The sequence below is a fragment of the Zosterops lateralis genome, assembly GCF_965231275.1.
Source record: "Zosterops lateralis genome assembly, chromosome: 33".
Classification (NCBI taxonomy): Eukaryota; Metazoa; Chordata; class Aves; order Passeriformes; family Zosteropidae; genus Zosterops; species Zosterops lateralis.
Window position 1 is genome coordinate 4,049,396 of NC_139793.1, and position 27,472 is coordinate 4,076,867.

Consider the following 27,472-nt stretch of genomic DNA (forward strand, 5'->3'; position numbering starts at 1 on the left):
AGCCCCCTCCCCACACCTCTCCCCAATCCCCCTCCCCACTCCAGCCCCCCAAGCCCCCCAATCCCCCTCCCCACTCCTATCCCCCAACAAACCCCCCCAATCCCCCTCCCCCCTCCTCATCCCCCACACCTCCCCCAATCCCCCTCCCCACAACTCCCCCAATCCCCCTCCCCACTCCTCACCCCCCCACACCTCCCCCAATCCCCTCCCCAGCCCCCTGAGCCCCCCGCGATGGGGCTGAAGCCGTGGCAGAAGGCCCTGTTCCCCCTGCGCTCCGTGGCCGCCGTGGTCCGTCTCTTCGAGGCCGAGCTCCGCCAGCCCGAGCCCGACCTGGTTCTGCTCTCTCTGGTTTTGGGCTTCGTGGAGCATTTCCTGGCCGTCAACCGCGTCCTCCCCACCAACGTCCCGGGGCTCACCTTCGAATCGCGGCCTGGGCCGGACCCCCAGACCCGGCTGTACTTCCCCGTGGCCGAGCTGTCCATCGTGGCCGCTCTCTACGCCCGGTTCACGGCCCAGATCCGGGGGGCCGTGGATCTGTCCCTGTACCCCCGGCCCGACGGGCTCTCCTCGCGGGAGCTGGTCAGGAAAGTGTCCGATGTCATCTGGAACAGCCTCAGCCGATCTTACTTTAAGGACAGGGCTCACATCCAGTCGCTCTTTAGTTTTATTACGGGTGAGGAGGGGGGTTTTGGGGGGTTTGGGGGGTTTTTTTGGGGGGGTTTGAGGTGGTTCAAGGGTTGGGGGGGTGTTGTGTGTCTTTGTTTAGTTTTGTTGTTGTTGTGTTTCTTCTCTTGGGGGCAGCTCAGGGGTGGGCATGGGGTTTTTTTTTATTATTTTTTGGGGGTTTTTTGGGTTTTTTTGGGGGTCTCTGAGCCCCCCTGTGTCCCTTCCCTTGGGGACAGCTCAGGGGTGGCCATAGGGGGGTTTTTGGGGTTTTTTGGGGGTTTTTGGGGTTTCTGAGCCCCCCCTGTCCCCCAGGTACGAAACTGGACAGCTCAGGGGTGGCCATAGGGGGGTTTTGGGGTCTCTAAGCCCCCCTGTCCCCCCAGGTACAAAGCTGGACAGCTCAGGCGTGGCCATGGGGGGGTTTTGGGGGGTTTTTGGGGGTTTTTGGGGTCTCTAAGCCCCCCCTGTCCCCCCAGGTACGAAGCTGGACAGCTCAGGCGTGGCCATGGGGGGGTTTTGGGGGGTTTTTGGGGGGTTTTTGGGGTCTCTAAGCCCCCCCCCCCGTCCCCCCAGGTACGAAGCTGGACAGCTCAGGCGTGGCCTTCGCCGTGGTGGGCGCCTGCCAGGTGCTGGGGCTGCCCGACGTGCACCTGGCCCTGAGCGAGGACCACGCCTGGGTGGCCTTTGGGGCCGGAGGGTCCCAAACCGCCGAGGTCACCTGGCACGGGAAGGGCAACGAGGACAGGAGGGGACAGCCCGTGCAGGCCGGGGTGGCCGAGAGGGTACGGGGACATGGGGACAGCGGGGACAATGGGGACATGGGAGGGGACATGGGGACAGTGGGGACAGCTGGGGACATGTGAGGGGTCATGGGGACAGTTGGGGACATGGGAGGGGTCATGGGGACATGTGAGGGGTCAAAGGGACAGTTGGGGACATGGGAGGGGACATGGGGACAGTGGGGACCATAGGAGGGGTCAGAGGGATGGTGGGGACCATAGGAGGGGTCGTGGGGACAGTGGGGACATGAGAGAGGTCAAAGGGACATGGGAGGGTTCACAGGGACATGGGGACATGGGAGGGGTCATGGTGACAGTGGGGACATGGGAGGGGCCAAAGGGACATGGGTGGGGTCATGGGGACATGGGGATGGTGGGGACATGGGGACAGTTGGGGACAGGGGAGGGATCATGGGGACAGTGGGGATGTGGGAGGGGTCAAAAGGACATGGGGACATGGGAGGGGTCATGTGGATGGTGGGGACCATGGGGGGGGTCATGGGGACATCCCCAGAGCTGTACCTGGGCAGGGGCCACAGGTGGACCTGTCCCTGGTGTCCCCATGTCCCCTGTGTCACCTGTCCCCTGTCCCGTGTCCCCCGTGGCAGAGCTGGCTGTACCTGAAGGGCTCGTACCTGCGCTGCACGCGGCACATGGAGGTGGCCTTCATGGTGTGCGCCATCAACCCCTCCATCGACGGCCACACCGACAGCCTGGAGCTGCTGCAGCTGCAGCAGGTGAGGGACAGGTGTGGGGCAGGTGTGGGGCAGGTGTGGGACAGCTGAGGGGCGGGGCTGGGGCAGGTGAGGGGCGGGACAGGTGTGGGGCGGGGCTGGGACAGGTGAGGGGCAGGTGAGGGACAGGTGTGGGGTGGGACAGGTGTGCAGGTGTGGGGCAGGGCTGGGACAGGTGAGGGGCAGCTGTGGGACAGGTGTGGTGCAGGTGAGGGGTGGGGCTGGGACAGGTGTTGTAGAGGTGTTGTACAGGTGTGGCACAGGTGTGGGACAGGTGTGCAGGTGTGGGACAGGTGTTGTGGAGGTGTTGTACAGGTGTGGGACAGGTGAGGGGTGGGGCTGGGACAGCTGTGGGGCAGGTGTGGGACAGGTGTTGTACAGGTGTGGAGCAGGTAAGAGACACCCCCCATCTCTCCCTCCTCCCCCCGCAGCGCCTGCTGTGGCTGCTCTACGACATGGGCCACCTGGACAGGTGAGAGACACCCCTGACCCACCCTGGGGCTGCCCCAAAGCTGCCCTGTGACCCCCCACACCTGCCCCACAGGTACCCCATGGCCCTGGGGAACCTGGCTGACCTGGAGGAGCTGGAGCCCACCCCGGGCAGACCCGACCCCCTCACCTTGTACCACCAGGTAACGATAGGAGGAGTGTTTTAGTGACTCGGGGGCGTGGCCAGGTGAGCTCAGGTGTGTCCAGGTGAGCCCAGGTGTGTCCTGACCCCTCCCTGGCGCCCCCAGGGCATCCACTCTGCCCGTACCTACTACAACAACGAGCACATCTACCCCTACCTGTACCTGGCCGGCTTCCACTGCCGCAACAAGAACGTCAAGGAGGCGCTGCAGGCCTGGGCTGACACGGCCACCGTCATCCAGGAGTGAGTGGGGGGCTCGGGGGGTCCTGGGGGGGTCCTGGGGTTACCTGTGGGGTCCTGCTCCTTCCCCTGGGGGTGTGGTGTGGGGAGCTCCTTCCTACTGTGGGGATTTGGGCTCGTTTTGGGGTCATTCAGAGGGGTTTTGGGGATCATTTTGAGGTTTTGGGGCTCCCAGAAAGATGTTTGGGGTCCCCCCAAAGGGGTTTTGGGGTTATTCAGGGGGGTTTGGGGCAGTTTGGGGGTCACTCAGGTGGGATTTTGGGGTCCAGCAGGTGGTGGTAGCTCTACACCACCAGGTTGGCTGGGGGGTTTGGGGTCATTTAGAGGAATTTTGGGGTTATTTTGAGGGCTTGGGGTTTATTTTGAGGTTTTGGGGTTCCCAGAGGGATGTTTGGGGTCCTCAGAGGGGTTTGGGGTCATAAAGGGGGGTTTGGAGCAGTTTTGGGGTCATTAAGGGGGATTTTAGGATCATTAAGGGGAGTTTTGGGGTCATTAGGGTGATTTTGGGGTCATTAAGGGGAGTTTTGGGGTCACTCAGGGGGGTGTTGGGGTCATTAAGGGGAGTTTTGGGGTCACTAAGGGGGGTCTTGGGGTCACTCGGGGGGTTTTGGGGTCCAGCAGCCCCCCAAGCCCCCCGTGCCCCCTCCCCAGTTACAATTACTGCCGTGAGGACGAGGAGATTTACAAGGAATTCTTCGACGTGGCCAACGACGTCATCCCCAACCTGCTGAAGGAGGCGGCGGCCGAGCCCCCCCCGGGGGCTGAGGTGGGACCCCCAAATTTGGGGAGGGCGGTCTTTGGGGTGGGGGGAGCCCTGCCTGGGGTGGGGGACATTAAGGGGTGAGTCCTGCCCATGGTGGGGGGAATTTTGGGGTTCCCCCACACCTGGAGGGGTCTGAATTTGGGGGTCCCCACTGGCAAAAACCCCAAAATATTGGGGTGAGGGTCCCCTACCCCCATTTATGGGGTTGCCCCAAACCTTTGGGGGTTCCCCTCTTAATTTTGGGGGTCCTCAGGGGGTCTCCCAGCCCTTCACTCACCTGCTGACACCTGGAGGGGTGTGAATTTGGGGGTCCCCACTGACAAAACCCCCCCCAAAACTCCCCAAATATTGGGGTGAGGGTGTCCCAAACCTCCCTCTGACTCTGGGGGTCCTCAGGGGGCCCCCGGGGGTCTCCCAGCCCTGCAGGACCCCGAGTGTTTCGCTCACCTGTTGAGATTCTACGACGGGATCTGCAGGTGGGAGGAGGGGAGCCCCACGCCCGTCCTGCACGTGGGCTGGGCCACCTTCCTCGTGCAGTCCCTGGGCCGGTTCGATGGCCAGGTGAGGATTTGGGGGGCTTTGGGGGGGGGTTTGGGGGTAGGGGAGCCCCTCCCTGGGTCGATTTGAAGGCCAGGTGAGGATTTTGGGGGGTTTTGGGGGGGTTTTGGGGGGGTTCTGGGGGCAGGGGAACCTCTCCCTGGGTCGATTCGATGGCCAGGTGAGGATTTGGGGGGTTTTTGGGGGGGTTTGGGGGTAGGGGAGCCCCTCCCTGGGTCGATTTGAAGGCCAGGTGAGGATTTTGGGGGGTTTTGGGGGGGTTTTGGGGGGGTTCTGGGGGCAGGGGAACCCCTCCCATTCCCTATCCGGGTCTTTGGTCACTTTGATGGTCAGGGGAGGGGTCCTGAGTAGGGTCAGGGGTCACCTATCTCCTTTTTGGGGCATCCCTGGGGATTTGGGGGATCCTGAGTGGGGTCCGGGGTCCCTGTGTCATCCTTGGAGGATCCTGAGTGGGTTTGGGGGTCCCCCATCTGTTTTTTGGGGTATCCCTTGAGATTTAAGGGGTCCTGAGTGGGGTCTGAGGTCCCTCATGGACTCCTTGGGGTATTCCTGTGGGTTTGGGGGGTCCTGAATGTGGTCTGGGGTCCCCCATCTCCTTTTTGGCACACCCCTGGGGATTTGGAGGATCCTGAGTGGGTTCTGGGGGCTCCTCTTTGGGACATCCCCAAAGATTTGGGGGTTTTGGGGTCCCCAAGTCTTCCTCAGAACATCCTGAGCAGGTTCTGGGGTCCCTTTTTGGGGCATCCCTGTGGATTTGGGTGGTCCTGAGTGTGCTCTGGATCTCAAATCTCCTTTAGGGTCCCCAAAAAACCTCTGGGACTCCCCCAAACCTCCCTTAGGGTCCCCAAAAAACCTCTGGGACCCCCTCACGACCCTCTGTGTGCCCCCACAATGTCCCCCCAGGTTCGGCAGCAGGTGACCCTGCTCTCCGAGGACCCCTCCCCTCCCGAGGCAGATCTGGGGGGTCCCGAGTGGGGTCTGGGGTCACCCATCTCCTTTTTAGCACATCCCTGGAGATTTAGGGGATCCTGAGTGGGGTCTGGGGTCCCTGAGTCCTCCTCAGACCATCCTGAGCAGGTTCTGGGGTCCCCCATATGTTTTTTTGGGGCATCCCTGTGGATTTGGGGGGTCCTGAGTGGGGTCTGGACTCCCCCAAACCTCCTTTAGGGTTCCCAAAACCCCTCTGTGCCCCCCTGACGACCCCAAATGTCCCCCCAGGTTCGGCAGCAGGTGACCCTGCTCTCCGAGGACCCCTCCCCTCCCGAGGCAGAGCCGGGGGGTCCCGAAGACCCCCGCGATTGCCGCCGCCGCGGCCCCCGCCGCGAATCCAAACCCGAGGAGCCGCCCACCCCCAAAAAACCCGGCGAGCGCCGCCCCCCTCCCCGCGCCCCCCGCCCCGAGGAGACCCCCCAACCTCCCCCCGCTCCTCCTCCACCCCCTCCTCCTCCACCCCCTCCCGCAGCCCCCCAGCCCCCCGCGCCGCCCCCCGCGCCCCCCGTTCCCCCCTCGGGGCCGGTGCTGCGGTTCCGCTCGCAGAAGATGCGCGGGATGAAGGAGCTGCTGCGGGCGGCCAAGGTCAACTCCAGCGCCATCAAACTGCAGCTCACGGCGCAGTCACAGGTGCAGCCGCGCCGGCCCCGCGCCCCTCCTGGGGCCTACCCCCTGCCCTTCCTCAAGAGACCCCGGAAAGGCTCCTAGGGGAGAAAAAAATACCGGAGTTACAGACTGGGGTTGGCCCGGGTGGAGCTGCACCTTCCCTTTTCTTAAAAGGCTCCAGAAAAAATCATCTGGGGCTCCCCCAAACCATTTAGTGACACCAAAATTCCCTGGGAGATGCTGTGCCCACCATGTCCTTCCTAAAGAGACCCCGGAAAGGCTCCTAGGGGAGAGAAAAATACCGGAATTACAGACTGGGGTTGGCCCGGGTGGAGCCGTCCCAGCCATTTTCTTAAAGGACTCCAAAAAAAAAAAAAAATTCTGGGGTTTCTCCAAACCATTTAGTGACACCAAAAATCTCTGAGAGATGCTGTGCCCACCATGTCCTTCCTCAGGAGAGCCCAAAAAAATTCATAGGGATCCCCAAAAAACCCAAAATTCTGGCCTGGAGCTGTCCCGGGTGCAGTTGCATCTTCCCCTTTCTCAACAGACCACAAGAAGGGTCCCAAACCAGTCAGAAATCCCAAAAATCCCTGAGAGATGCAGTGCTCACCATGTCCTTCCTGAAAAAAATCCCAGAAAAGTTCATAGGGATCCCCAAAAAATCCCAAAGTCCCAGCCTGGAGTTGTCCTGGGTGGAGCTGCCCCAACCCTTTCTCAACAGAGCACAAGAAGGGTCCCAAAGCAGCCAGAAATCCCAAAAATCTCAGTCAGACTCAATCTCACCTGCCCTTCCTAAAGAGAGCCCGGAAAGGGTCGTAGGGGTACCCAAAAAATCCCAAAATTCCAGCCTGGAGTTGTCCTGGGTGGAGCCGTCCCAGCCCTTTTCTCAAAAGGCTCCAGAAAAAAATCATCTGGGGTTTTTCCAAACCATTTAAGGACACCAAAAATCCCTGAGAGATGCAGTTCCCATCCTGCCCTTCCTGAAGAAATCCCGGAAAGGTTCATAGGGATCCCCAAAAAATCCCAAAATCCCCGCCCTGTGTGCAGCCACCCCAACATTTTCTCTAACAGGTTTTCCAGGAAAATAATTCTCCCCAAAATGGGAATGGAGGAATTGGGACTGGGGGGGGCACAATGGGCCGGGGATGGAAGATTTTGGGGAGGGGGAGGTTGGATTTGGGGGCTCAGGGGTTTTAAACAAGGGTTTGAAGAGCGGGAGGGGCTCAGGGAGAGGATTTTGGGGGATTAATTCAGTTTTGAGGCCTTTGGGACCCCCCAGAACGGACTTTGGGGGGTCCCGGATTTGGGGGAGGGAAAAAGAGAACCCGGGGGGGGTTAAGGGCCGGGATGAGGGGAGGGGCGATTAAATAATTGATAATAAATTGTTAATAGTTTCACCGAGCGCCTCGTTCTGGTTTTTTAACGAGTTTGGGGGGGACGGGCCCGGCTGAGGGGGCGGCTCCCATGATGCTCCGCGCGCGGGCGAATTCCCGCGATGCTTCGCGAGAGGTTTTGGCGGGCCGGTCTCCCACCCGCCCTCCACCTCCGCCTGCACCAATCAGCGCGCGTCTCCTCTGAGTGACAGCGGGTGCAGCCAATCAGCTCCGCCCGGCCAAAGTCTGCTGCGAACGTCACTCTCGCCCGGCACGGGGTCTCCCGCCGTCCCCGTCCGGGGGCGCGGGGAGGAGCGTGGTTCTTCCAATGGCGGCGGAGCCCCCGCAGCGGGTCCCGCCCTCCGCCGCGCCCTCCAATCACCGCTCGCCGTTTTGGCCCCCCCCTTCCCCGCGCTCCCCCTGAGCGACGCCCCCGCCAGCCAATCCCCGCCGCCAGCGCCTCAGCGCTCACTCCCGCCTTCCCTTCCGCCCGCTGACCAATCCCTGTTGCCGTCACACTGACTAACAGCTCCTTAAGCCAATCGCAGCGTGTTCTGTCGTTGATTGACGGGCGTTCTGGCGAATCGGCGCGGCGCGCGCGGCGCGGCGGCGTGGAAGGTTCGCGAAGGCCGCGCGGGGGCCGTTCTATGGCGACCGGGGCGAGCGCGGCCCAGCCCGGCCCCGCTCCCGGCCCCGCCGCCCCCCGCGCCCCCATGGCCGCCGCCGCTTTCCCTTTCGCGGCGCTGCCGCCTCCTCCTCCACCTCCGCCTCCTCCTCCGCCGCCTCCGCAGCCTCAACCGCCGGCTCAGCCGCCTCCGCCGCCTCCTCCGCCTTCGCAGGCTCCGGGCGGCCCCGCGGCCCCGCAGCCCCCGGGAGGCCCCGCGGCCCCTCAGCCGCCTCCCGCCGCTCCCTACGGGCAATTCCGCTTCCCTTCGCCGCCGCCCGGCCATGACCCGCCCGCCGCCCCCGCGGGGGCTCCGCCGGCCGCTCCCGCCGCTCCCCCCCAGCCCGCGGGGGCCCCGCAGCAGCCGCGGCCCGAGGAGGGCGCGGGGGGCGCGGGCCAAGCCCCGGGAGAGGCGGGAGGACGGGCGGGAGCCGCGCACAAGCCGCGGAGGGCAGGTACGGGATGTGGGATATGGGGGGGGATACGGGGTTTGGGGGGTGGGGGAGGATTTGGGGACCCCCAGGAGGAAGCGGAGCCTTGGGGAGGGTCTGGGGGGTGTTCCTGGGTTATAATCCCCCAACTCTGGGGGTATTCGGGACTTTAAAACCTTCGGTTTTATAATCCTCGGGTTGTAACCCCGTGGTTTGGGGAGTCCCCGGGTTGTAACCCCCCAGTTTGGGGGTCCCTGGGCTCTGATCCCCCCTGGTTTGGAGAGTCCCGGGGTTGTAACCCCCCAGTTTGGGGGTCCCTGGGCTCTGATCCCCCCTGGTTTGGAGAGTCCCGGGGTTGTAACCCCTTGGTTTGGTGGTCTCTGGGGTCTGATTCCCCCCGGTTTGGGGAGTCCTGGGTTGTACCCCCCTGGTTTGGGGGTCCCTGGGTTTTACCCACCCCCCCCCCCCCCGGTTTTTAAGGTCTCTGCTCCCCCCTGGTTTGGGGGTCTCTGATCCCCCTCGGTTTGGGGGTCCCTGGGCACTGATCCCCCCCGGTTTGGGGGTCTCTGATCCCCCCCGGTTTGGGGGTCCCTGGGCTCGGGGGGGTCCCGCCGTCTCCGCTCCCCTTTTCCCCCTCGGGACACAAGTCCGGACCTGCGAGGCCCAAATGAAGCCCGGGGGGAGCCCTTAGAACGTGGGACCCCAAAACCCCTCCCAGGAGAGACAAAACTTTCCCAAAAACCACCCCCAAATCCCCTCTGAACAACAACAACCCCCTCATTTCCCCACTTTGGGGGACAAAACTCCCTTATGACCCCCCAAATCCCCCCAAAGACCCCCCAAATCCCCCCAGAGACCCTCCAAATCCCCATCGGGACCCCCCAAATCCCCCCAAAGACCCCCCAAATCCACCTCGAGACCCCCCAAATCCCCCTCGAGACCCCCCAAATCCCCCCAGAGACCCTCCAAATCCCCATCGGGACCCCCCAAATCCCCCTCGGGACCCCCCAAATCCCCCCAGAGACCCCCCAAATCCCCATCGAGACCCCCCAAATCCCCCCAGAGACCCCCCAAATCCCCATCGGGACCCCCCAAATCCCCCCAAAGACCCCCCAAATCCCCATCGGGACCCCCCAAATCCCCCCAAAGACCCCCCAAATCCCCATCGGGACCCCCCAAATCCCCATCGGGACCCCCCAAATCCCCCTCGAGACCCCCCAAATCCACATTGAGACCCCCCAAATCCCCCCAAAGACCCCCCAAACCCCTCCAAAGACCCCCAAATCCCCATCGAGACCCCCCAAATCCCCATCGAGACCCCCCAAATCCCCATCGAGACCCCCCAAATCCCCCCAAAGACCCCCCAAATCCCCCCAAACCCCCCCAAACCCCCCCAAACCCCTTCCCCGTCCCTTTCCCCCTTGAGGAAAAGGCCGGCGCTGCCGGATTTGCCCAAATCTCGGTGTTTTTTCCCCCCCGGGTCAGATTTCCCGCGGAAGAGGAAGCGCAGCCGCTGGAACCAGGACTCTCTGGAGCAGAAGACGGTGATCCCGGGGATGCCCACGGTGATCCCGCCCGGGCTGACGCGGGAGCAGGAGCGCGCCTACATCGGTAACGCCTCGGGGGGCAAAAACAGCCGCTTTTGGGGGCTCGATATACAGGATTTTGGGTTAAAATCACCTTGGGATTTGGGGTCAGAGCCCCCTCTGGGGTTTGAGGTCAGAAATGAGGGGTTTGGGGTCAGAAATGAGGGGTTTGGGGTCAGAAATGAGGAGTTTGGGGTCAGAGTTCTTTACCCAAAGCCCCCAGGCTGAGGTGTGAGCAGGGGCACACCCACACCGGTAACGGTTTTAGGGGAAAAAAAAATGGAATTTTGGGATCTGAATCTACAGGTTTTTGGGTTAAAATCCTCCTGGGATTTGGGGTCAGAACCCCCCTGGGGTTTGAGCTCAGAAATGAGGAGTTTGGGGTCAGAAATGAGGAGTTTGGGGTCAGGTTTCTTCACCCAATGCCCCAGGCTGAGGTGTGAGCAGGGACACACCTACATCGGTAACGCCTCGGGGGGCAAAAACAGCCGCTTTTGGGGGCTCAATCTACAGGATTTTGGGTTAAAATCCTCCTGGGATTTGGGGTCAGAGCCCTCCCAGGGGTTTGAGGTCAGGAATGAGGAGTTTGAGCTCAGGAACGAGGAGTTTGGGGTCAGAAATGAGGAGTTTGGGGTCAGAAATGAGGAGTTTGGGGTCAGAGTTCTTTACCCAAAGCCCCCAGGCTGAGGTGTGAGCAGGGGCACACCTACATTGGTAACGGTTTTAGGGGAAAAAAAATGGAATTTTGGGGTTTGAAACTACAGGTTTTGGGGTTAAAATCGCCCTGGGATTTGGGGTCAGAACCTCTCCGGGGTTTGAGCTCAGGAATGAGAGATTTGGGGTCAGAAATGAGGAGTTTGGGGTAAGAAATGAGGGGTTTGGGGTCAGAAATGAGGAGTTTGGGGTCAGGTTTCTTCACCCGATGACCCAGGCTGAGGTGTGAGCACACCGTTAATGGTTTTAGGGGGAAAATCAGGATTTTGGGGTCTGAATCTACAGGTTTTTGGGTTAAAATCCTCCTGGGATTTGGGGTCAGAACCCCTCCGGGGTTTGAGCTCAGGAAGGAGGAGTTTGGGGTCAGGAATGAGGAGTTTGGGGTCAGAAATGAGAGATTTGGGTCAGGTTTTTTCACCCAATGCCCCAGGCTGAGGCGTGAGCAGGGGCACGCCCACACCGGTAACGGTTTTAGGGGAAAAAAATGGAATTTTGGGGTTTGAAACTACAGGTTTTGGGGTTAAAATCGCCCTGGGATTTGGGGTCAGAGCTCCCCCCCGAGGTTTGAGCTCAGGAAGGAGGAGTTTGGGGTCAGAAATGAGGGGTTTGGGCTCAGAAATGAGGGATTTTGAGTCAGGTTTCTTCACCCAATGCCCCAGGCTGAGGTGTGAGCAGGGGCACACCTGGTTTTAGAGGAAAAAAAGGAATTTTGGGGTCTGAATCTACAGGATTTTGGGTTAAAATCCTCCTGGGATTTGGGGTCAGAACCCCCAGGGTTTGGGGTCAGAACCTCCTTGAGATTCTGGGGTTAAACCCCAGAATTTGGGATTAAATTTGGGATTAATTTGGGATTAAAACCCCCGTGGTGACATCAGTCCTGCCCCCAAAATTTTGGATTAAATTTGGGATTAAATTTGGGGTCAGAGCCCCCCTGGTTTGGGGTCAGAACCCCCCTGGGAGCGTTAATTAAACCAAAGTTAATTAAACCAAAAATTGCAATTTTGGGCAATAATTTGTTGAGTTTAGGGGGAAAAATGTATCATTTTAACGCAACAACGTCTTGGTTAACCACCTTTATTTTTTTTTTTTTTTTTTGGTAATAACCTATTTTTAGGTGTTATTGTGCGTTTTAAAATAACAAATGTTCTCCTGATAACCTTTATTTTTAATAATAATCAGGTGCTTTAGGTTAATAATGACCGTGTTTAATTACATCTCCCGTTCTAGGTAATAACAGTTGCTTTTTTTAGCAACACTCATTTGTGTTTTGAGTAATAACGTGGTTATTTCAGGCAATGTTTATTATTTTAGGAACAATCTCTCGTTTTAAAATTAAAATTGTGGTGGTTTTAGATAAAACTCTGGTTGTTTTAGGTAATAACATTCACCTTCTGTAGCAACAATCTCACATTTTAGGTGACAGTGTGGTATTTTAGGAAATAATGTCTTTCTTTCGACCGATAATCTTTTATTTTAGGAAATAATGTCTGATTTTATGATAATTATCTGTAGATTTTCCATAAGAGGAGCTTTGGTAATGTGCTTTTTTTTATTTTTTTTGGGTAATCCTGTGATAATATTTTTTTGATAACGATGTGATTTTTTTTCTTTTGTGATAACCTGTTTATTTTTGGTAACAACGCATTTTTTTTGGGGGATAACAATGTGGTTTTTTTTTGGTGGGGAGGGGGAGACAATAACTTGCTGTTATATCACTAAGAAAGTGTATTTTTTTTTCTGCTAATAATGTCAATTTTAGGTATAACAACACCTGCTTTTTCTCACCGTAACCATTTGGTTTTTAGGGCAATTAATGCCTGGTTTTGGTGCCATGGAGCCGGTGTAGGTAGAGAAAAAAAATAAAAATATATAAAATTAATAAAAAAAATGAAGTTTTAACCTGGTCAAAAACCAAATTTTGGGCAGGATAATTTTAAAGGGAGGAATGTATATTTTTTAATTTATAATTAATTTATTTTTTTTTTGGAGGGAGGGTCAAATGTGGGTGTTTTATAACTGTGTCTCTCTCACCTCTCCGGGACCGGGTTCCTTCCAGTTCAACTGCAGATCGAAGACCTGACCCGCAAACTGCGCACGGGAGACCTGGGCATCCCCCCTAACCCCGAGGACAGGTCGGGACCTCCCCCCCCTGCCCCCCCGGGCCCCCCCTGGGCCCCCCAAAACCTGGGCAGCCCCCCCTGGGAGTGCCCCCTCCTCACTCCAGGCTGGGACCCCCCTCCTTGATATTTTCATCCTTTTTTTTAGATGGATTTGGGGGTGTTAAATTGTTAATTCAGGCTCTTCTTTTTTTTTCCTTTTCTGGATTTTGGGGTGTTTTTTTTACCTAAATTTGGGGGTGCACCCCGCTGAGCCCAGCCTGGGCCTCGTTAGTTGGGAATTAATGACCCCACAGTGGGGGTTTAATGAGTTCTGGGGGTTTAATGAGGCTCTGACCCCCCTGCACCCCCTTTTCCCCCCCTTTTCCCCCCCAATTCGGCTCTGGGGGAGGATTAAAATGCTTTTGCCCCTTCAAAGTTCCAAATTCCCCCCTCTTTTCACCTTTCCCACCTGTTTTAGCCCCATTTTTCTGTGGCAGGGCAGGGCGGGGGTCCCTCCAACCCACAGTGGGCTGGGGGCTCCTCAACCCCTCAGGGCCCCCAAACCTTGGAGGGGTCCCCAGTTCTGTGGGGGGGGTCCCCAACCCCGGGGGGGGGGGTCCCTGTGTCCTCAGGGATCCCTCACCTTTTGGGGGTCCCTCATTCACCTTTTGGGGGTCCCTCATTCACCTTTTGGGGGTCCCTCACCCTTCAGGGGTCCCTCACTCATCTTTTGGGGGTCCCTCACCTTTTGGGGGTCCCTCACCCTTTGGGGGTCCCTCACCCTTTGGGGATCCCTCACTCACCTTTTGGGGGTCCCTCACCCTTCAGGGGTCCCTCCTTTACCTTTTGGGGGTCCCTCATTCACATTTTGGGGGTCCCTCATTCACCTTTTGGGGGTCCCTCATGTTTCGGGGGTCCCTCCACGTCCCAGTATCGAGGGGAGGGGGCCACCCTCCACCCCCCCAGGTTTTGGGGGGTCACACCCCCTCCCCACCCCCGTTCCCAGCCCCAGGTTTTGGGGGTCTCCCAGGTTTGGAGGGGGGCACAGCCCCCCCTGAGCTAACCCAGCCTTGCTCCTGCAGCGCCCCGGGCCGAGGCCGCTCCCCCTCCGCGGCGTCGTTAGCGCTGGGTTTGCGGGTTTGCGGGGAGATTTAATCACTTAATGAATTAATTAATGAATTAACGATTAATCACGAGCGGGGACAGTGACGTCGCAGTTCCACCGAGGACCCGGCTGCTGCCAACCCCGAAAAGTGGCTTTTTCTCCCCCCAAAGCGGGGGCAGGTTCGACTGTGGCCCGCGCCGGCTGTTTTTGGAGAGGATCCCGCCTTAATCTCTTCCCTTCTTGCAGCCGCTGCCAAAAAAATTCCGCTATTTTGAGGGTGGGGAGGGGGAGCCAAGGGGCTGAATAATTTAACCAAACCTGAGCGATTCTGACTCTTTTTTTTTTTATTATTATTATTATTTTTTTATTTTTTTATTATTATTTTTCCTTCCTCGCTGATAATTCTGATTTTTAATCATAATCTGATTTTCTCACCCCCCCGACACGGCTCAGCTCAAGCGACTTTGACTCTTCCCTCCGGGGCTGCCAAAGCCACGTGGCCCCCCCAGACAGACAGGGACCTTTTCCTCCTAGAAAACGGGAAATTGGGCAAAAAAACTGGGGAGAACTGGGCACAAACAGGGAGAAAAAAATAACAAAAATAAAGGAGCAGGAACGGGGGCAAAGCCAGGGAGAAACAACAAAACCGGGGACAAAAAAAGGGGCCAAACCCTGAGCAAGGAAAGGTTTGGGGAGGGGGAGGGCCGTGCTCTGCTGGCCTTAATTGGGGCACTAATTAATGCTCCCCCCCCCAATTATCCCCTCCTGGGGGTGGGAGGGGGCAGTGGCACAGCGTGGCCATGGGGGGGAGGCTTGTGGTGGTTTGGGGAGGGGGATTCTGGGGGGTACAAACCCCCCAAAGGGGTCCCGACCCCTCCCCACCCCTCCACATCCCCCAACAGCGAGGGGAGGGAAGACCCCCCCACACCCGGGGGCTGGGAGGGTTGAGGGGGTTTTTGGGGGGGCACAGCCCCCTCCTGAGGGGTCTGGGGGCTCCCCAGTGACCCCCCAACCCCCCGGAGCAGGTCCCCCTCCCCGGAGCCCATCTACAACAGCGAGGGCAAGCGCCTGAACACGCGCGAGTTCCGCACGCGCAAGAAGCTGGAGGAGGAGAGGCACAACCTCATCACCGAGATGGTGGCCCTGAACCCCGACTTCAAACCCCCAGCTGACTACAAGTGAGCACAGACCCCTCCCCACGCAGATTTTGGGGTTGATTCCACCCAGTTTGGGGGTTTAAATCCAATTTTTTTTGATTTTTTTTTTCCAGGCCGCCGGCGACGCGGGTGAGCGACAAGGTGATGATCCCGCAGGACGAGTACCCCGAGATCAACTTTGTGGGGCTCCTCATCGGGCCCAGGTGGGAACCCCCAGATCCTTTGGGGGGCTGGAAGGGTTGGGGGGCTCAGGGGGACCCCCTCAGCTTCACCCCAGGAGTGTGGGGAGCTCCTGCTGGGTCCTGGGGTGGGTGACCCCATTGCCTGGGTTATCCCCCCCCCACTAATTAACACAGTTTATAATTGGATTATGCGATAAGGATTTTAAGTGTTTTGTTTCAGTGTTGTTTAGAATTGTAGTTTTGTTTGTGGCGTTTTAAAGATGGGCTAATTAATTAATTAATTATAGATTTATTTGGTTGTTGAGTATAATTTTTTTTGAAGGTTTTTTAGGGAAGAGGATTTAATAGAGGTTTTTGATTTGGTGTTGGGATTTTGATTTTAATTTTGATTTTAATGATACATTGAGGCAATAATGAGCCTGAGTTTCTGATGAGCCAAGTGGGATCCCTGTGGGGTCCACCCCCCCTAATTTGGGGTGTAGAATCCCCCCAAAATTCCCCAGCAAAACACAGAAAACACCAAAATCCCAACCCACGGCAAAGATAAAGGAGGGACAAACAGGCTCCCTGTGAGCTCTGACCCCTGTGGCTCTCCAGGGGGAACACGCTGAAGAACATCGAGAAGGAGTGCAACGCCAAGATCATGATCAGGGGCAAGGGCTCGGTGAAGGAGGGCAAGGTGGGCCGCAAGGACGGGCAGATGCTGCCGGGGGAGGACGAGCCCCTCCACGCCCTCGTCACCGCCAACACCATGGAGAACGTCAAGAAAGCCGTGGAGCAGGTGGGGGCCGGCCCTGGAGGGGTTGGGGGCTGTTCCTAAAGGGGTTGGGGGCTGGCCCTGAAGGGGTTTAGGGGGCTGGCCCTGAAGGGGTTGGGGGCTGGCCCTGAAGGGGTTGGGGGCTGGCCCTAAAGGGGTTTAGGGGGGCTGGCCCTGAAGGGGTTGGGGGCTGGCCCTAAAGGGGTTTAGGGGGCTGGCCCTGAAGGGGTTGGGGGCTGGCCCTGAAGGGGTTGGGGGCTGGCCCTAAAGGGGTTGGGGGCTGGCCCTGAAGGGGTTTAGGGGGGCTGGCCCTAAAGGGGTTTAGGGGGCTGGCCCTAGAGGGGTTTAGGGGGGCTGGCCCTAAAGGGGTTGGGGGCTGGCCCTGAAGGGGTTGGGGGCTGGCCCTGAAGGGGTTTAGGGGGGCTGGCCCTGAAGGGGTTTAGGGGGGCTGGCCCTGAAGGGGTTGGGGGCTGGCCCTGAAGGGGTTGGGGGCTGGCCCTGAAGGGGTTTAGGGGGGCTGGCCCTGAAGGGGTTTAGGGGGGCTGGCCCTGAAGGGGTTGGGGGCTGGCCCTGAAGGGGTTTAGGGGGGCTGGCCCTGGAGGGGTTGGGGGCTGGCCCTGAAGGGGTTTAGGGGGCTGGTCCTAAAGGGGTTGGGGGCTGGCCCTGGAGGGGTTGGGGGCTGACCCTAAAGGGGTCGGGGGCTGGCCCTGAAGGGGTCGGGGGCTGGCCCTAAAGGGGTTGGGGGCTGGCCCTGAAGGGGTTGGGGGCTGGCCCTGAAGGGGTTTAGGGGGCTGGCCCTGAAGGGGTTTAGGGGGGCTGGCCCTGGAGGGGTTGGGGGCTGGCCCTGAAGGGGTTTAGGGGGCTGGTCCTAAAGGGGTTGGGGGCTGGCCCTGGAGGGGTTGGGGGCTGACCCTAAAGGGGTCGGGGGCTGGCCCTGAAGGGGTCGGGGGCTGGCCCTAAAGGGGTTGGGGGCTGGCCCTGAAGGGGTTGGGGGCTGGCCCTGAAGGGGTTTAGGGGGGCTGGCCCTAAAGGGGTTTAGGGGGGCTGGCCCTGAAGGGGTTTAGGGGGCTGGCCCTGAAGGGGTCGGGGGCTGTTCCTATAGGGGTTGGGGGCTGGCCCTAAAGGGGTTGGGGGCTGGCCCTAAAGGGGTTGGGGGCTGTTCCTAAAGGGGTTGGGGGCTGGCCCTGAAGGGGTCGGGGGCTGTTCCTAAAGGGGTTGGGGGCTGTTCCTAAAGGGGTTGGGGGCTGGCCCTAAAAGGGGTTGGGGGCTGGCCCTGAAGGGGTTTAGGGGGCTGGCCCTAGAGGGGTTGGGGGCTGTTCCTAAAGGGGTTTAGGGGGCTGGCCCTAGAGGGGTTGGGGGCTGTTCCTAAAGGGGTTGGGGGCTGGCCCTAAAGGGGTTGGGGGCTGGCCCTGAAGGGGTTTAGGGGGCTGGCCCTGAAGGGGTTTAGGGGGCTGGCCCTGAAGGGGTTGGGGGCTGGCCCTGAAGGGGTTTAGGGGGGGTTTGGAGGTGTAGCCCCCTCTGTTTGACACTCCCTGTGCCCCCCCAGATCAGGAACATCCTGAAGCAGGGCATCGAGACCCCCGAGGACCAGAACGACCTGCGCAAGATGCAGCTGCGGGAGCTGGCGCGGCTCAACGGGACCCTGCGGGAGGATGACAACAGGTCACAGGGGTCCCAGCCCTTTAATTAAATTAAAATTATTCCTTTTTGAGTCTCTGAATAACCCTCGTGGTCCTCACAGGATCCTGAGGCCGTGGCAGAGCACCGAGACTCGCAGCATCACCAACACCACGGTGTGCACCAAGTGCGGCGGGGCCGGGCACATCGCCTCCGACTGCAAGTTCGCCAGGTGAGCCCCCCAAAATTAACCCCCAGAGTCCCTAAATACCTCCCAAAAACACAGCAGATCCTCCTGAGATCCTGGCAACTACTTGAGATCTCTGGCTGAGATCCTCCCTCCAAATGCTCCTCAAATCTCTGAGGCATCAACTCTTCCCAAGCTTTGAGATTTGCAGAATCAGCTCTGAGATCTTCCCAGACCCCTCAAAATCCTCCCTAAACTTCCCTGGGATTTCACCAAGTCCTCAAAACCACTTTAGGATATTCCCAGTCTCTCTGAGATTTCCCCAAACCAAAACAAACACCCTTAAAAACTCACCAACCACCTTTAAATCTCCTCTGAAATCCCCCAGAGCTTTTCCTAGGGACCCACCCCTCTCCCCAGGGTCGTGCTGGGGGGGATTTGGGGTCTCACCATCCCACCCCTGGCAGGCCTGGGGACCCTCAGTCAGCCCAGGACAAGGCGAGGATGGACAAGGAGTACCTGTCCCTGATGGCCGAGCTGGGGGAGGCCCCGGTGTCCGTCAGCTCCAACGCTGCCCACAACAACAGCCCCTTGTCCAGCAGCCACCGTGCGGCCAGCCAGGCTGGGGGGCAGCCCCCGCCGGTGAGTGACCCCCAAAAACGTCCCTGTGAGCCCCCAGAGTCCTCACACCTACCCCTGAACCTGTCCCCAAAAAACCAACTCCTTACCTGGCATCTGATTGGGTGTGGGAACAGCCCCTTCCCCGGTGAGTGACCCCCTAAAAACATCCCTGTGAGCCCCCAGAATTCCCACACCTACCCCTGAAACCCCACCCCAAAAAAACAGCCCCTTGTGAGATATGGGGACAGCCCCCTCCCTGGTGAGTGACCCCCCAAAAACATCCCTGTGAGCCCCCAGAATCCCCACACCTACCCCTGAAACCCCTCCCAAAAACCAACTCCTTACCTGGCATCTGATCAGGTGTGATCTCTGTGACCCCCCCCAAACCCTGGTGACACCCTCCAAACTTCTGTGATCCCCCCCAAACCCCTGTGAACCCCCCCAAAACACCCCCTGACCCCCCAAAAACACCCCTGAACCTCCCCAAAACCCCCCTGACACCCTCCAACCCCCCCCAAAACCTCCCCTAACCCCCTTTTTCCCCCCCAGAGCCACCCCCCCCCGGATGAGCTCTCACAACCCTTTAAACACCCTGAACTCTGTGACCCCCCAAACACCCCCAAAACCCTCCTGACACCCCAAAACACCCCCTAACCCCCCCAAAACCCCCCTGAACCTCCCCAAACCCCCCTGAAGCCCCCCCAAAAAACACCCCCTAACCCCCTTTATTTCCCCCTGCCTGGATGAGCTCTCACAACCCCTTAAATACCCTGAACTCTGTGACCCCCCAAACACCCCCAAAACCCTCCTGACACCCCAAAACACCCCCTAACCCCCCAAACCCCCCCTAACCCCCTTTATTCCCCCCCAGAGCCGCCCCCCCCGGATGAGCTCTCACAACCCTTTAAACACCCTGAACTCTGTGACCCCCCAAATACCCCCAAAAAGTCCTGTAACCCCCCAAAACCCCCCCTAATCCCCCCTAAAACCTCCCTGAACCCCCCCAAACCCCCCCTGAGCCCCCCCAAACCCCCCCTAACCCCCTTTTCCCCCCCAGAGCCGCCCCCCCTGGATGAGCTCGGCGCCCTCGGAGAACCGTCCCTACCACGGGCTGCACGGGGGGCCGGGGGGTCCCGGGGGTCCCCACAGCTTCCCCCACCCCATGGCGGGCATGGGGGGCGGGGGGCACGGGGGACACCCCCTGCAGCACACCCCAAACGGGCCCCCCCCGTGGATGCAGCCCCACCATCCCCCCATGGGCGGGGGGCCGCACCCCCCGGGGCACCCGGGACCCCACCACATGGGTACGGACGATCCTGCACGGGGACGGGGGGAAAAAAGGGGATTTTGGGGGGAAAAAGGGGGTTTTTTGGGGTGAAAAATGGAGTTTTTTGGGGTGAAAAATGGGGGGTTTTTTTGGGGGGGAGAAAGGGTTTTTTTGAGGGGTGAAAATGGGTTTTTTTGTGAGTGAAAATGGGTTTTTTTGGGAGGTGAATAAAGATGGGTTTTTTGGGGGTGAAAAAGGTTTTTTTTAGGGGGGGTAAAAAGCTTTTTTGGGGTAAAAAAAGGGGATTTTTAGGAGGTTAAAAAAGGGTGTTTTGGGGGGGTGAAAAAAGGGGTTTTGGGGGTGAAAAAAGGGGTTTTTCTTGGGGCACCCAGGACCCCACCACATGGGTACAGACAATCCTGCACGGGGGGAAAAGGGGGGAAAAGGGGGATTTGGGGGGGAAAAATGGGGTTTTTTTTGAAGGTGAAAAGGGTTTTTTTTTAGAGGGAAAAAGGTTTTTTGTGAGGTGAAAAACAGTTTTTTTTGGGGGGTGAAAAAAGGGATTTTTTTGGGGTGAAAAAGGGTTTTTTGGGGAGTGAAAAAGGGTTTTTTGGGAGGTGAAAAAGGTTTTTTTTTGGAGGGTGGAAAAGGGGTTTTTTTGAAGGTGAAAAGGGTTTTTTTTTAGAGGGAAAAAGGTTTTTTGGGAGGTGAAAAAGGTTTTTTGGGAGGTGAAAAAGAGTTTTTTTTGGAGGGTGAAAAAAGGGATTTTTTTGGGGTGAAAAAGGTTTTTTGTGGGTGGAAAAAAAGGGGTCTTGGGGGGTGAAAAAGGTTTTTTTTGGGGGGTGAAAAAGATTTTTTGGGGGGTGGAAAATGTTTTTTTGGAGGTGAAAAAGAGGTTTTTTTGGGGGGTGAATAAGGGGGTTTTTTGGAGTGAAACAAAGGGGTTTTTTGGGGGTGAAAAAGGGTTTTTTTGGGGAGTAAAAAAGGGTGAAGTTGGGCCCTCCTGTAAGTGGAGAGATTTGGGGGGATTTTGGGGGTCGTTCAAGGGATTTTTGGGTTGAAAATTGAGGCTTTATCCACTTTTATTCATCTTTAACATCAAACTAAGAAAAATTTTGGGGTGAGAGGGGAAGATTTTGGGGGTGAGATTTTGATCTGGGGGGGGGAAACTGAAAATTTGGGGTTTAAAAAAGGAGAAATTTAACATTTATTTTCCCAAGCAATGATTTTGGATGTGAATCTGGAGAGGGGAAGGGGATTTTTGGGGCTGGGGGTTTATTTTTGGGGCTGGGGGTTTGTTTTTTGGGGGGTGGGCTGTGTTTTTGGGGGGTGGGGGTTTGTTTTTTGGGGGGTGGGCTGTGTTTTTGGGGGGTGGGAGGGGGTCCCCCCCATCCCTAAGGCCACGGTCTCTCATTCCCTCAAGATCAGTACCTGGGAAATGCGCCGGTGGGCTCTGGGGTCTATCGCCTGCACCAGGGAAAAGGTGAGACCCCTCCCCAAAAAAACCCTAAAACTCCTCTCTGACCCCAGATTCCCCCCCCCCAATAGTGTAATGTTGGTGTTATTGGTGTCTTGGGACCCCCAAACCCTTTTGAGCCCCCCGATTTCCCCCTCCCCAATACAAAATTCCTCTCCCGGACCATCCTGACACACCCCAAACCCCCCTGAGCCCCCCAAATCCCCCTCCCCAATACAATAACTCTGTCAGACCCCCCCAAACCCCCCCTGACCTCCCCTAAATCCCCCCAAATCCCCCTCCCCAATACAATAACTCTGTCAGACCCCCCCAAACCCCCCCTGACCCCCCCTAAATCCCCCCAAATTCCCCCTCCCCAATACAATAACTCTATCAAACCCCCTCAAACCCCTCCTGACCCCCCCTAAATCCCCCCCAAACCCCCCAAATCCCCCCTCCCCAACACAAAACCGCTCTCCCTGACCCCCCCAAACCCCCCTGACCCCTCCAAACCCCCCCAATTTCTCCCTAACCCCCCCAAATCCCCCCTCCCCAGTACAATAACTCTGTCACTGACCCCCCGATTTCCCCCAAACCCCCCCAAATTTCCCCCGAACCCCCCCAAATCCCCCCTCCCCAACACAAAACCCCTCTCCCTGACCCCCCCAGACTCCCCCCAATTTCTCCCTGACCCCCCCAAATCCCCCTCCCCAATACAATAACCCTGTCAGACCCCCCCCAAACCCCCCTCAAACCCCTCCTGACCCCCCAAAACCCCCTCAAAACTCCCCCAAATCCCCCCTCCCCTATACAATAACCCTGTCAAACCCCTCCAAACCCCCCCTGACCCCCATCTCCCCCCCTGCCCCCCAGGTATGATGCCTCCACCGCTGGGTATGCTGCCCCCGCCGCCCCCCCCGCCCGGTGGGCAGCCGCCCCCCCCCTCCGGGCCCCTCCCCCCCTGGCAGCAGCAGCCGCCGCCGCCCCCCAGCAGCAGCAGCACCCCCTTGCCCTGGCAGCAAAGTGAGTCTGGGGGCCTTTCGGGGGCTTATTTGGGGTCGTTTTGTGGGGTTTGGGGGTTGTTTTGTGGGTTTGGGGTTTTTATGTGGGATTTTGGGGTTTTTATATGGGATTTTGGGTCATTTTGGGGTTATTTTCATGGGATTTTGGGGTTATTTTGTGGGGGTTTGGGTCGTTTTGGGGTTATTTTGTGGGGTTTTGGGGTTATTTTCATGGGTTTGGGTGATTTGGGGGTTATTTATGGGGATCTTGGGGTTATTTTGTGGGGATTTGGAGTGATTTTGGGGTTGTTTTCATGGGGTTTGGGTCATTTGGGGGTTGGTTTGTGGGATTTTGGGGTTATTTTCATGGGATTTTGGGGTGATTTTCGTGGGGTTTGGGGTAATTTTAAGGTTGTTTTGTGGGATTTTGGGGTTATTTTGTGGGGGGTTTGGGTTATTTTTATGGGATTTTGGGGTTATTTTGTGGGATTTTGGGGTCATTAACTCCCACTTCTAATTACACGGAATGGATCCCCCTCCCCAATTAACCCCTGCTTTAATTACATGGAATGGGGTCCCCTTAACTCCCCCCTCCCCAATTAACCCCTGCTTTAATTACATGGAATGGGGTCCCCTTAACTCCCCCCTCCCCAATTAACCCCTGCTTTAATTACATGGAATGGGGTCCCCTTAACTCCCCCCTCCCCAATTAACCCCTGCTTTAATTACATGGAATGGGGTCCCCTTAACTCCCCCCTCCCCAATTAACCCCCGCTTTTAATTACATGGAATGGGATCCCCTTAACTCCCCCCTCCCCAATTAACCCCTGCTTTAATTACATGGAATGGGGTCCCCTTAACTCCCCCCTCCCCAATTAACCCCCGCTTTTAATTACATGGAATGGGGTCCCCTTTACTCCCCCCTCCCCAATTAACCCCCGCTTTTAATTACATGGAAAGGGGTCTCCCTCCCCAATTAACTCCTGGTTGTAATTACACGAAATGGGGTCCCTCTCCCCCTTTACCCCTTTACTCCCCCCTCCCCAATTTAACCCCCCCAGCACTAATTAACCCCTTCCTCCCCAGATACGACGACCACCACGAGCGCTGGCAGCGCGTCCCTCCCCCCCTGGCAGCAGCAGGCGGGGGGGGGGGCTGCGGCGGGGGCGGGGGGGGCTGCGGCTTCTTCGGGGGGCCCCCCGCCCCCCCCCCTGCCCGGCAGCCCCTCCATGGTGCCTTTGCCCCCCGGGGTCCAACCCCCGCTGCCCCCCGGGGCCCCCCCGCCCCCCCCGCCCCCTCCTGGCTCCGGGGGTCTGATGTACGCGCCCCCCCCGCCCCCGCCGCCCCCCCCCATGGACCCTTCTAACTTTGTCACCATGATGGGCATGGGGGTCCCGGCCCTGCCCCCCTTCGGCATGCCCCCCGCGCCGCCCCCGCCGCCCCCCCAGAACTGAGACAGGGGAGGGGGAGGGAGAGTCGGGTCGTGCTGCTGCGGGGACCCCCCCTCAAAAAAAAAACAATGGAATTGGGGGTCTTCTGTCTGAAAAAAAATAGAATTGGGGGTCCTTGCCTTCAAAAAAAATAGCATTGAGGGTCCCCGTCCTCAAAAAAATAGAATTGGGGGATCTTCTGTCTCATAAAAATAACATTGGGGGTCCCCATCCTCAGAAGAAATAGCATTGGGGGTCCCCACCCTCAAAAAAATAACATTGGGGGGTCTTCCATCTCAAAAAAAATAGCATTGGGAGGTCCTCGCTTCAAAAAAAAATAGAATTGGGGGGTCCCTGCCCTCAAAAAAATAGTGTTGGGGGTCTTCTGTCTCAAAAAAAATAGAATTGGGGGGTCCTCGCTTCAAGAAAAAACCATTGGGGGTCTTATGCCTTCAAAAAAATAACATTGAGGGGTCCCTGCCTCAAAAAAAAAAAAATAATATTGGGGGTCTTATGCCCCTCAAAAAAAATAATATTGGGGGTCCCCACCCTCAAAAAAATAGCATTGGGGGTCCTCCACCCTCAAAAATACCATCGAGGGATCCTGGGGACCCCCCCTCAAAAAAAAATACCATTGGGGGACCCCCCTTTGAGGATTTATTCATTATGAGGACCCCCCTTCAAAAAAGAGCATCAGGAGGACCCCCCCTCAAAAATACCATCAAGGGATCCCCCCCCACCCCCAAACTGATTTATTGTGGGGACCCCCCCTCAAAAAACACCAGGGCAATCCCCTTCAAGGACTGATTTATTGTGGAGACCCCCCCTCAAAAAAAAAAACAACCCACCAGGTGATTCCCCTCTTTAAGAACTGATTCATTATGGGGACCCCCCCTCAAAAAAAAACCCCATCAGGGGACCCCCCCTCAAAAATACCATCAGGGGACCCCCCATTGAAAGACTGATTCATTATGGGGACCCCCCCTCAAATATTTCAGGGCATTTCCCCCCCCCCCCATTTGAGGACTGATCCATCATAAGGAGCTCCCCCTCCCCAAAAGGAGCCCCCTCCCCTCAAGGACTGATGGATTTTGGGGACCCTCCCCCATCCCCAAAATATTACAGGGAGCCCCCCCCTCACCCACCCCAGATTGATCCATTGTGGGGACCCCCCCCCCAAATGGGCTGGTCCATTGTGGGGACCCCCCCCCAAATGGGCTGGTCCATTGTAGGGACCCCCCCCCCCCAAATGGGCTGGTCCATTGTAGGGACCCCTCCCCTCCCCCCCCTTGTCTTCCCCCATGGGCTGTTCCACAAGGGGGCGCCCCCCCCCCCAATAAACTGATGGATTTTGGGGGTGCCCCCCCGCCCATGGGACCCCCAAAAAAAACCCCCCTCGGGACCACCTTGTGAACTGGTTTACCCCCCCCCCCCCCCAAAAAAATAAAAATCCCCATATCTGAATTGAGGAGGGGGCGTGTGGGGGGGGGGGAAAGGGGGGGGTCTATAAGGTGGGGGGTGCAGCAACACAAACCTGAGCCCCCTCCCCAAAAAAAAAAAAAAAAATAAAAATCTGGGGGTCCCCCTCTCCTGTGTCCCCCCCCCCCCTCTTTGTTCTGGGCCACCTCCCCCTCCCCAAAAATAAAAATATCCCCCTTGTAGAGCCCCCTCCCCACTCCCCCCTCCCCCCCCCCCCAATTCCGCGCTTTTTTTGTGTATGAATAAAGGAGCGGGACCCCCGTTGGGCCCCCCCCTCATTTCCTGTGTCCTGTGTGTGTGTGTGACCCCCCTCCCCCTCCCCAAATCCGGGCTCGGGTTTCGCCGTGTCCCCTCCCCCCCCATCCCCCCCCCCCCCCCGGGGTGAAACCGGAGACCCCCCGGGACCCCCCCCCGGGACCCCCTGCGGCCGTCACTCACCGCCCGGGGCAGGGAATGTCACCGCGAATGTCACCGCGAATGTCACCGCGAATGTCGCCGAGAATGTCGCGACCTTGGGGGGGGATCCTGTTACCGGGGGGGGGGGAAAGGAGGGGAGGGGGGCAACATAAACAGACCCAGCCCCCCCTATTCGGGAGACCCCCAGGACCCCCCCCCAAGGGACACTCCGGACACCCCCAGGGGGGGTTTTGGGGACAGGATGGGGACAGGACAAACAGACCCCCCCATTCCCCTCCCCAGGAGACCCCCAGGACCCCCCCCAAGGGACACTCTGGACATTCCTGGGGGGATTTTGGGGACAGGACATGGCGGGGGTGGGTGGGGGGGACACACACAGAGACCCCCCCCCAACATCCCCCAGGGATATTTGGGACCCCCCCCCGATATTTGGCCCCCCTCGTCTCCTGCAGGGGGCGTGGCCACCACTGAGCTCAAGCTCCGCCCCCTCATGAATAATAACGACCAATGAGCATTACACGTTTAATGCCCCGCCCCTTTATGAATATTTAATTAGGTATTGACCATATATGGCGTTTTGGGGGCGTGGTGTGTTTTAAGCCACGCCCCTTTAATGAATATTCAATCAGGCGCTCACTCAAAGCCCCCAGGACGCCGCTGCCGCCGCCCCCGGCCCGGAGACCCCCCAGACCCTGAACCCCCAAACCCGGAGCTCTTTGGACCCCTCCCCAAAACCCAGAGACCCCCAAATCCCCCCAAAACCCAGAGACCCCCAAATCCCCCCAAAACCCAGAGACCCCCCAAACCCCATAACCCTCCACACCCCCCCAAAACTCCCAGGACCCCCCAAGACCCTCCCAGAGCCCCCGAGACCCTCCAAATCCCCCCCTGAGCGCCCCCCTCCCCATTTTTCTATCGCCATGTCGCGACCACTGAGCGACGCGGACCGTCGGCGACAGATCAGCGTGCGGGGCCTGGCGGGGGCTGAAAATGTCGGGGAGCTGAAGAAAAACTTCAACCGGCACCTTCACTTCACCCTGGTCAAGGATCGCAATGTCGCGACATCTCGCGATTATTACATGGCGCTGGCCCACACCGTGCGCGACCACCTGGTGGGGCGGTGGCTCAGGACACAGCAGTACTACTATGAGAAAGACCCCAAGGTGGGCTCTGGGGGGTCCTGGGGGGGGGGTTGAGGGGTGTTTGGGGGGTCTTGAGGGAGGTTTGAGGGGTCCTGAGGGGGTTTGGGGGGTCCTGGGAGGGGTTCGGGGGGTCTTGAGAGGGTCTGGGGGCTGCAGAAAGACCCCAAGGTGAGATTTGGGGGGTCCTGGGAGGGGTTAGGGGGGTCCTAGGTGGGGTTAGGGGGGTCCTGGAGGGGTTTTGGGGGGTCTTGAGAGGGTCTAGGGGCTGCAGAAAGACCCCAAGGTGGGCTTTGGGGGGTCTTGGGAGGGGTTAGGGGGGTCCTGGGGGGGTTTAGGGCGTCCTGGGAGGGGTTTGGAGGGTCCTGGGAGGATTTGGGAGGGTTTGAGGGGGTCTTGAAAGGGTCTGGGGGCTGCACACCCAACGGTGCCGCCATGGAAAGACCCCAAGGTGGGAGTTTGGGGGGTCTTGGGAGGGGTTTGGGGGGTCCTGAGGGGGGTTTGGGGGGTCCTGGGGGGGGTTGGGGAGTCCTGAGAGGGTTTGGGGGTCTTGGGAGGGGTTTAGGGGGGCCTGGGAGGGGTTTGGGGGCTGTGCCACCATGGAAAGACCCCAAGGTGGGAGTTTGGGGGGTCTTGGGAGGAGTTTGAGGGGTCCTGGGAGGGGTTTGGGGGGTCCTGGGAGGGTTTGGGGGGTCCTTGCTGGGGTTTGGGGGGTCCTGGGAGGGGTTATGGGGGGTCTTGAGGGGGGTTTGGGGGGTCCTGGGGGAGGTTAGGAGGGTCCTGGGGGAGCTTGGGGGGGTTCTGGGAGGGTTTGGGGGGT

The 27,472-nt window shown here is 58.5% G+C and overlaps 3 protein-coding genes across 3 annotated transcripts in view; all 3 read left to right on the forward strand.

Annotated features, from left to right (window-relative positions):
• Window positions 1–231: 231 nt before the first annotated feature.
• Window positions 232–6,508, forward strand: MEN1 (menin 1; the record flags this gene model as incomplete). Its single annotated transcript, XM_083881276.1, has 9 exons — window positions 232–673; window positions 1,240–1,448; window positions 2,054–2,182; window positions 2,611–2,651; window positions 2,724–2,811; window positions 2,917–3,053; window positions 3,702–3,816; window positions 4,210–4,374; window positions 5,590–6,508. 9 exons carry the CDS (start codon window positions 232–234, stop codon window positions 6,067–6,069), a joined length of 1,806 nt encoding a protein of 601 aa, XP_083737402.1. The 3' UTR covers window positions 6,070–6,508.
• A 1,542-nt stretch (window positions 6,509–8,050) lies between these two features.
• SF1 (splicing factor 1) lies at window positions 8,051–24,346 on the forward strand. The gene is made up of 13 exons (XM_083881275.1): window positions 8,051–8,462; window positions 9,924–10,049; window positions 12,795–12,870; window positions 14,968–15,120; window positions 15,213–15,302; window positions 15,879–16,062; window positions 17,585–17,700; window positions 17,780–17,887; window positions 18,310–18,484; window positions 19,521–19,767; window positions 21,154–21,213; window positions 22,060–22,209; window positions 23,274–24,346. Exons 1-13 carry the CDS (start codon window positions 8,057–8,059, stop codon window positions 23,639–23,641), a joined length of 2,259 nt encoding a protein of 752 aa, XP_083737401.1. The 5' UTR covers window positions 8,051–8,056; the 3' UTR covers window positions 23,642–24,346.
• A 2,046-nt stretch (window positions 24,347–26,392) lies between these two features.
• Window positions 26,393–27,472, forward strand: part of NRXN2 (neurexin 2) — a gene marked incomplete at its 3' end in the record, with an annotated part of 61,394 nt that continues 60,314 nt past the window's right edge. The window contains 1 exon segment of the mRNA XM_083881328.1: window positions 26,393–26,676. Within this exon segment, the coding sequence (XP_083737454.1) occupies window positions 26,434–26,676 (243 nt within the window). The 5' untranslated portion in view covers window positions 26,393–26,433.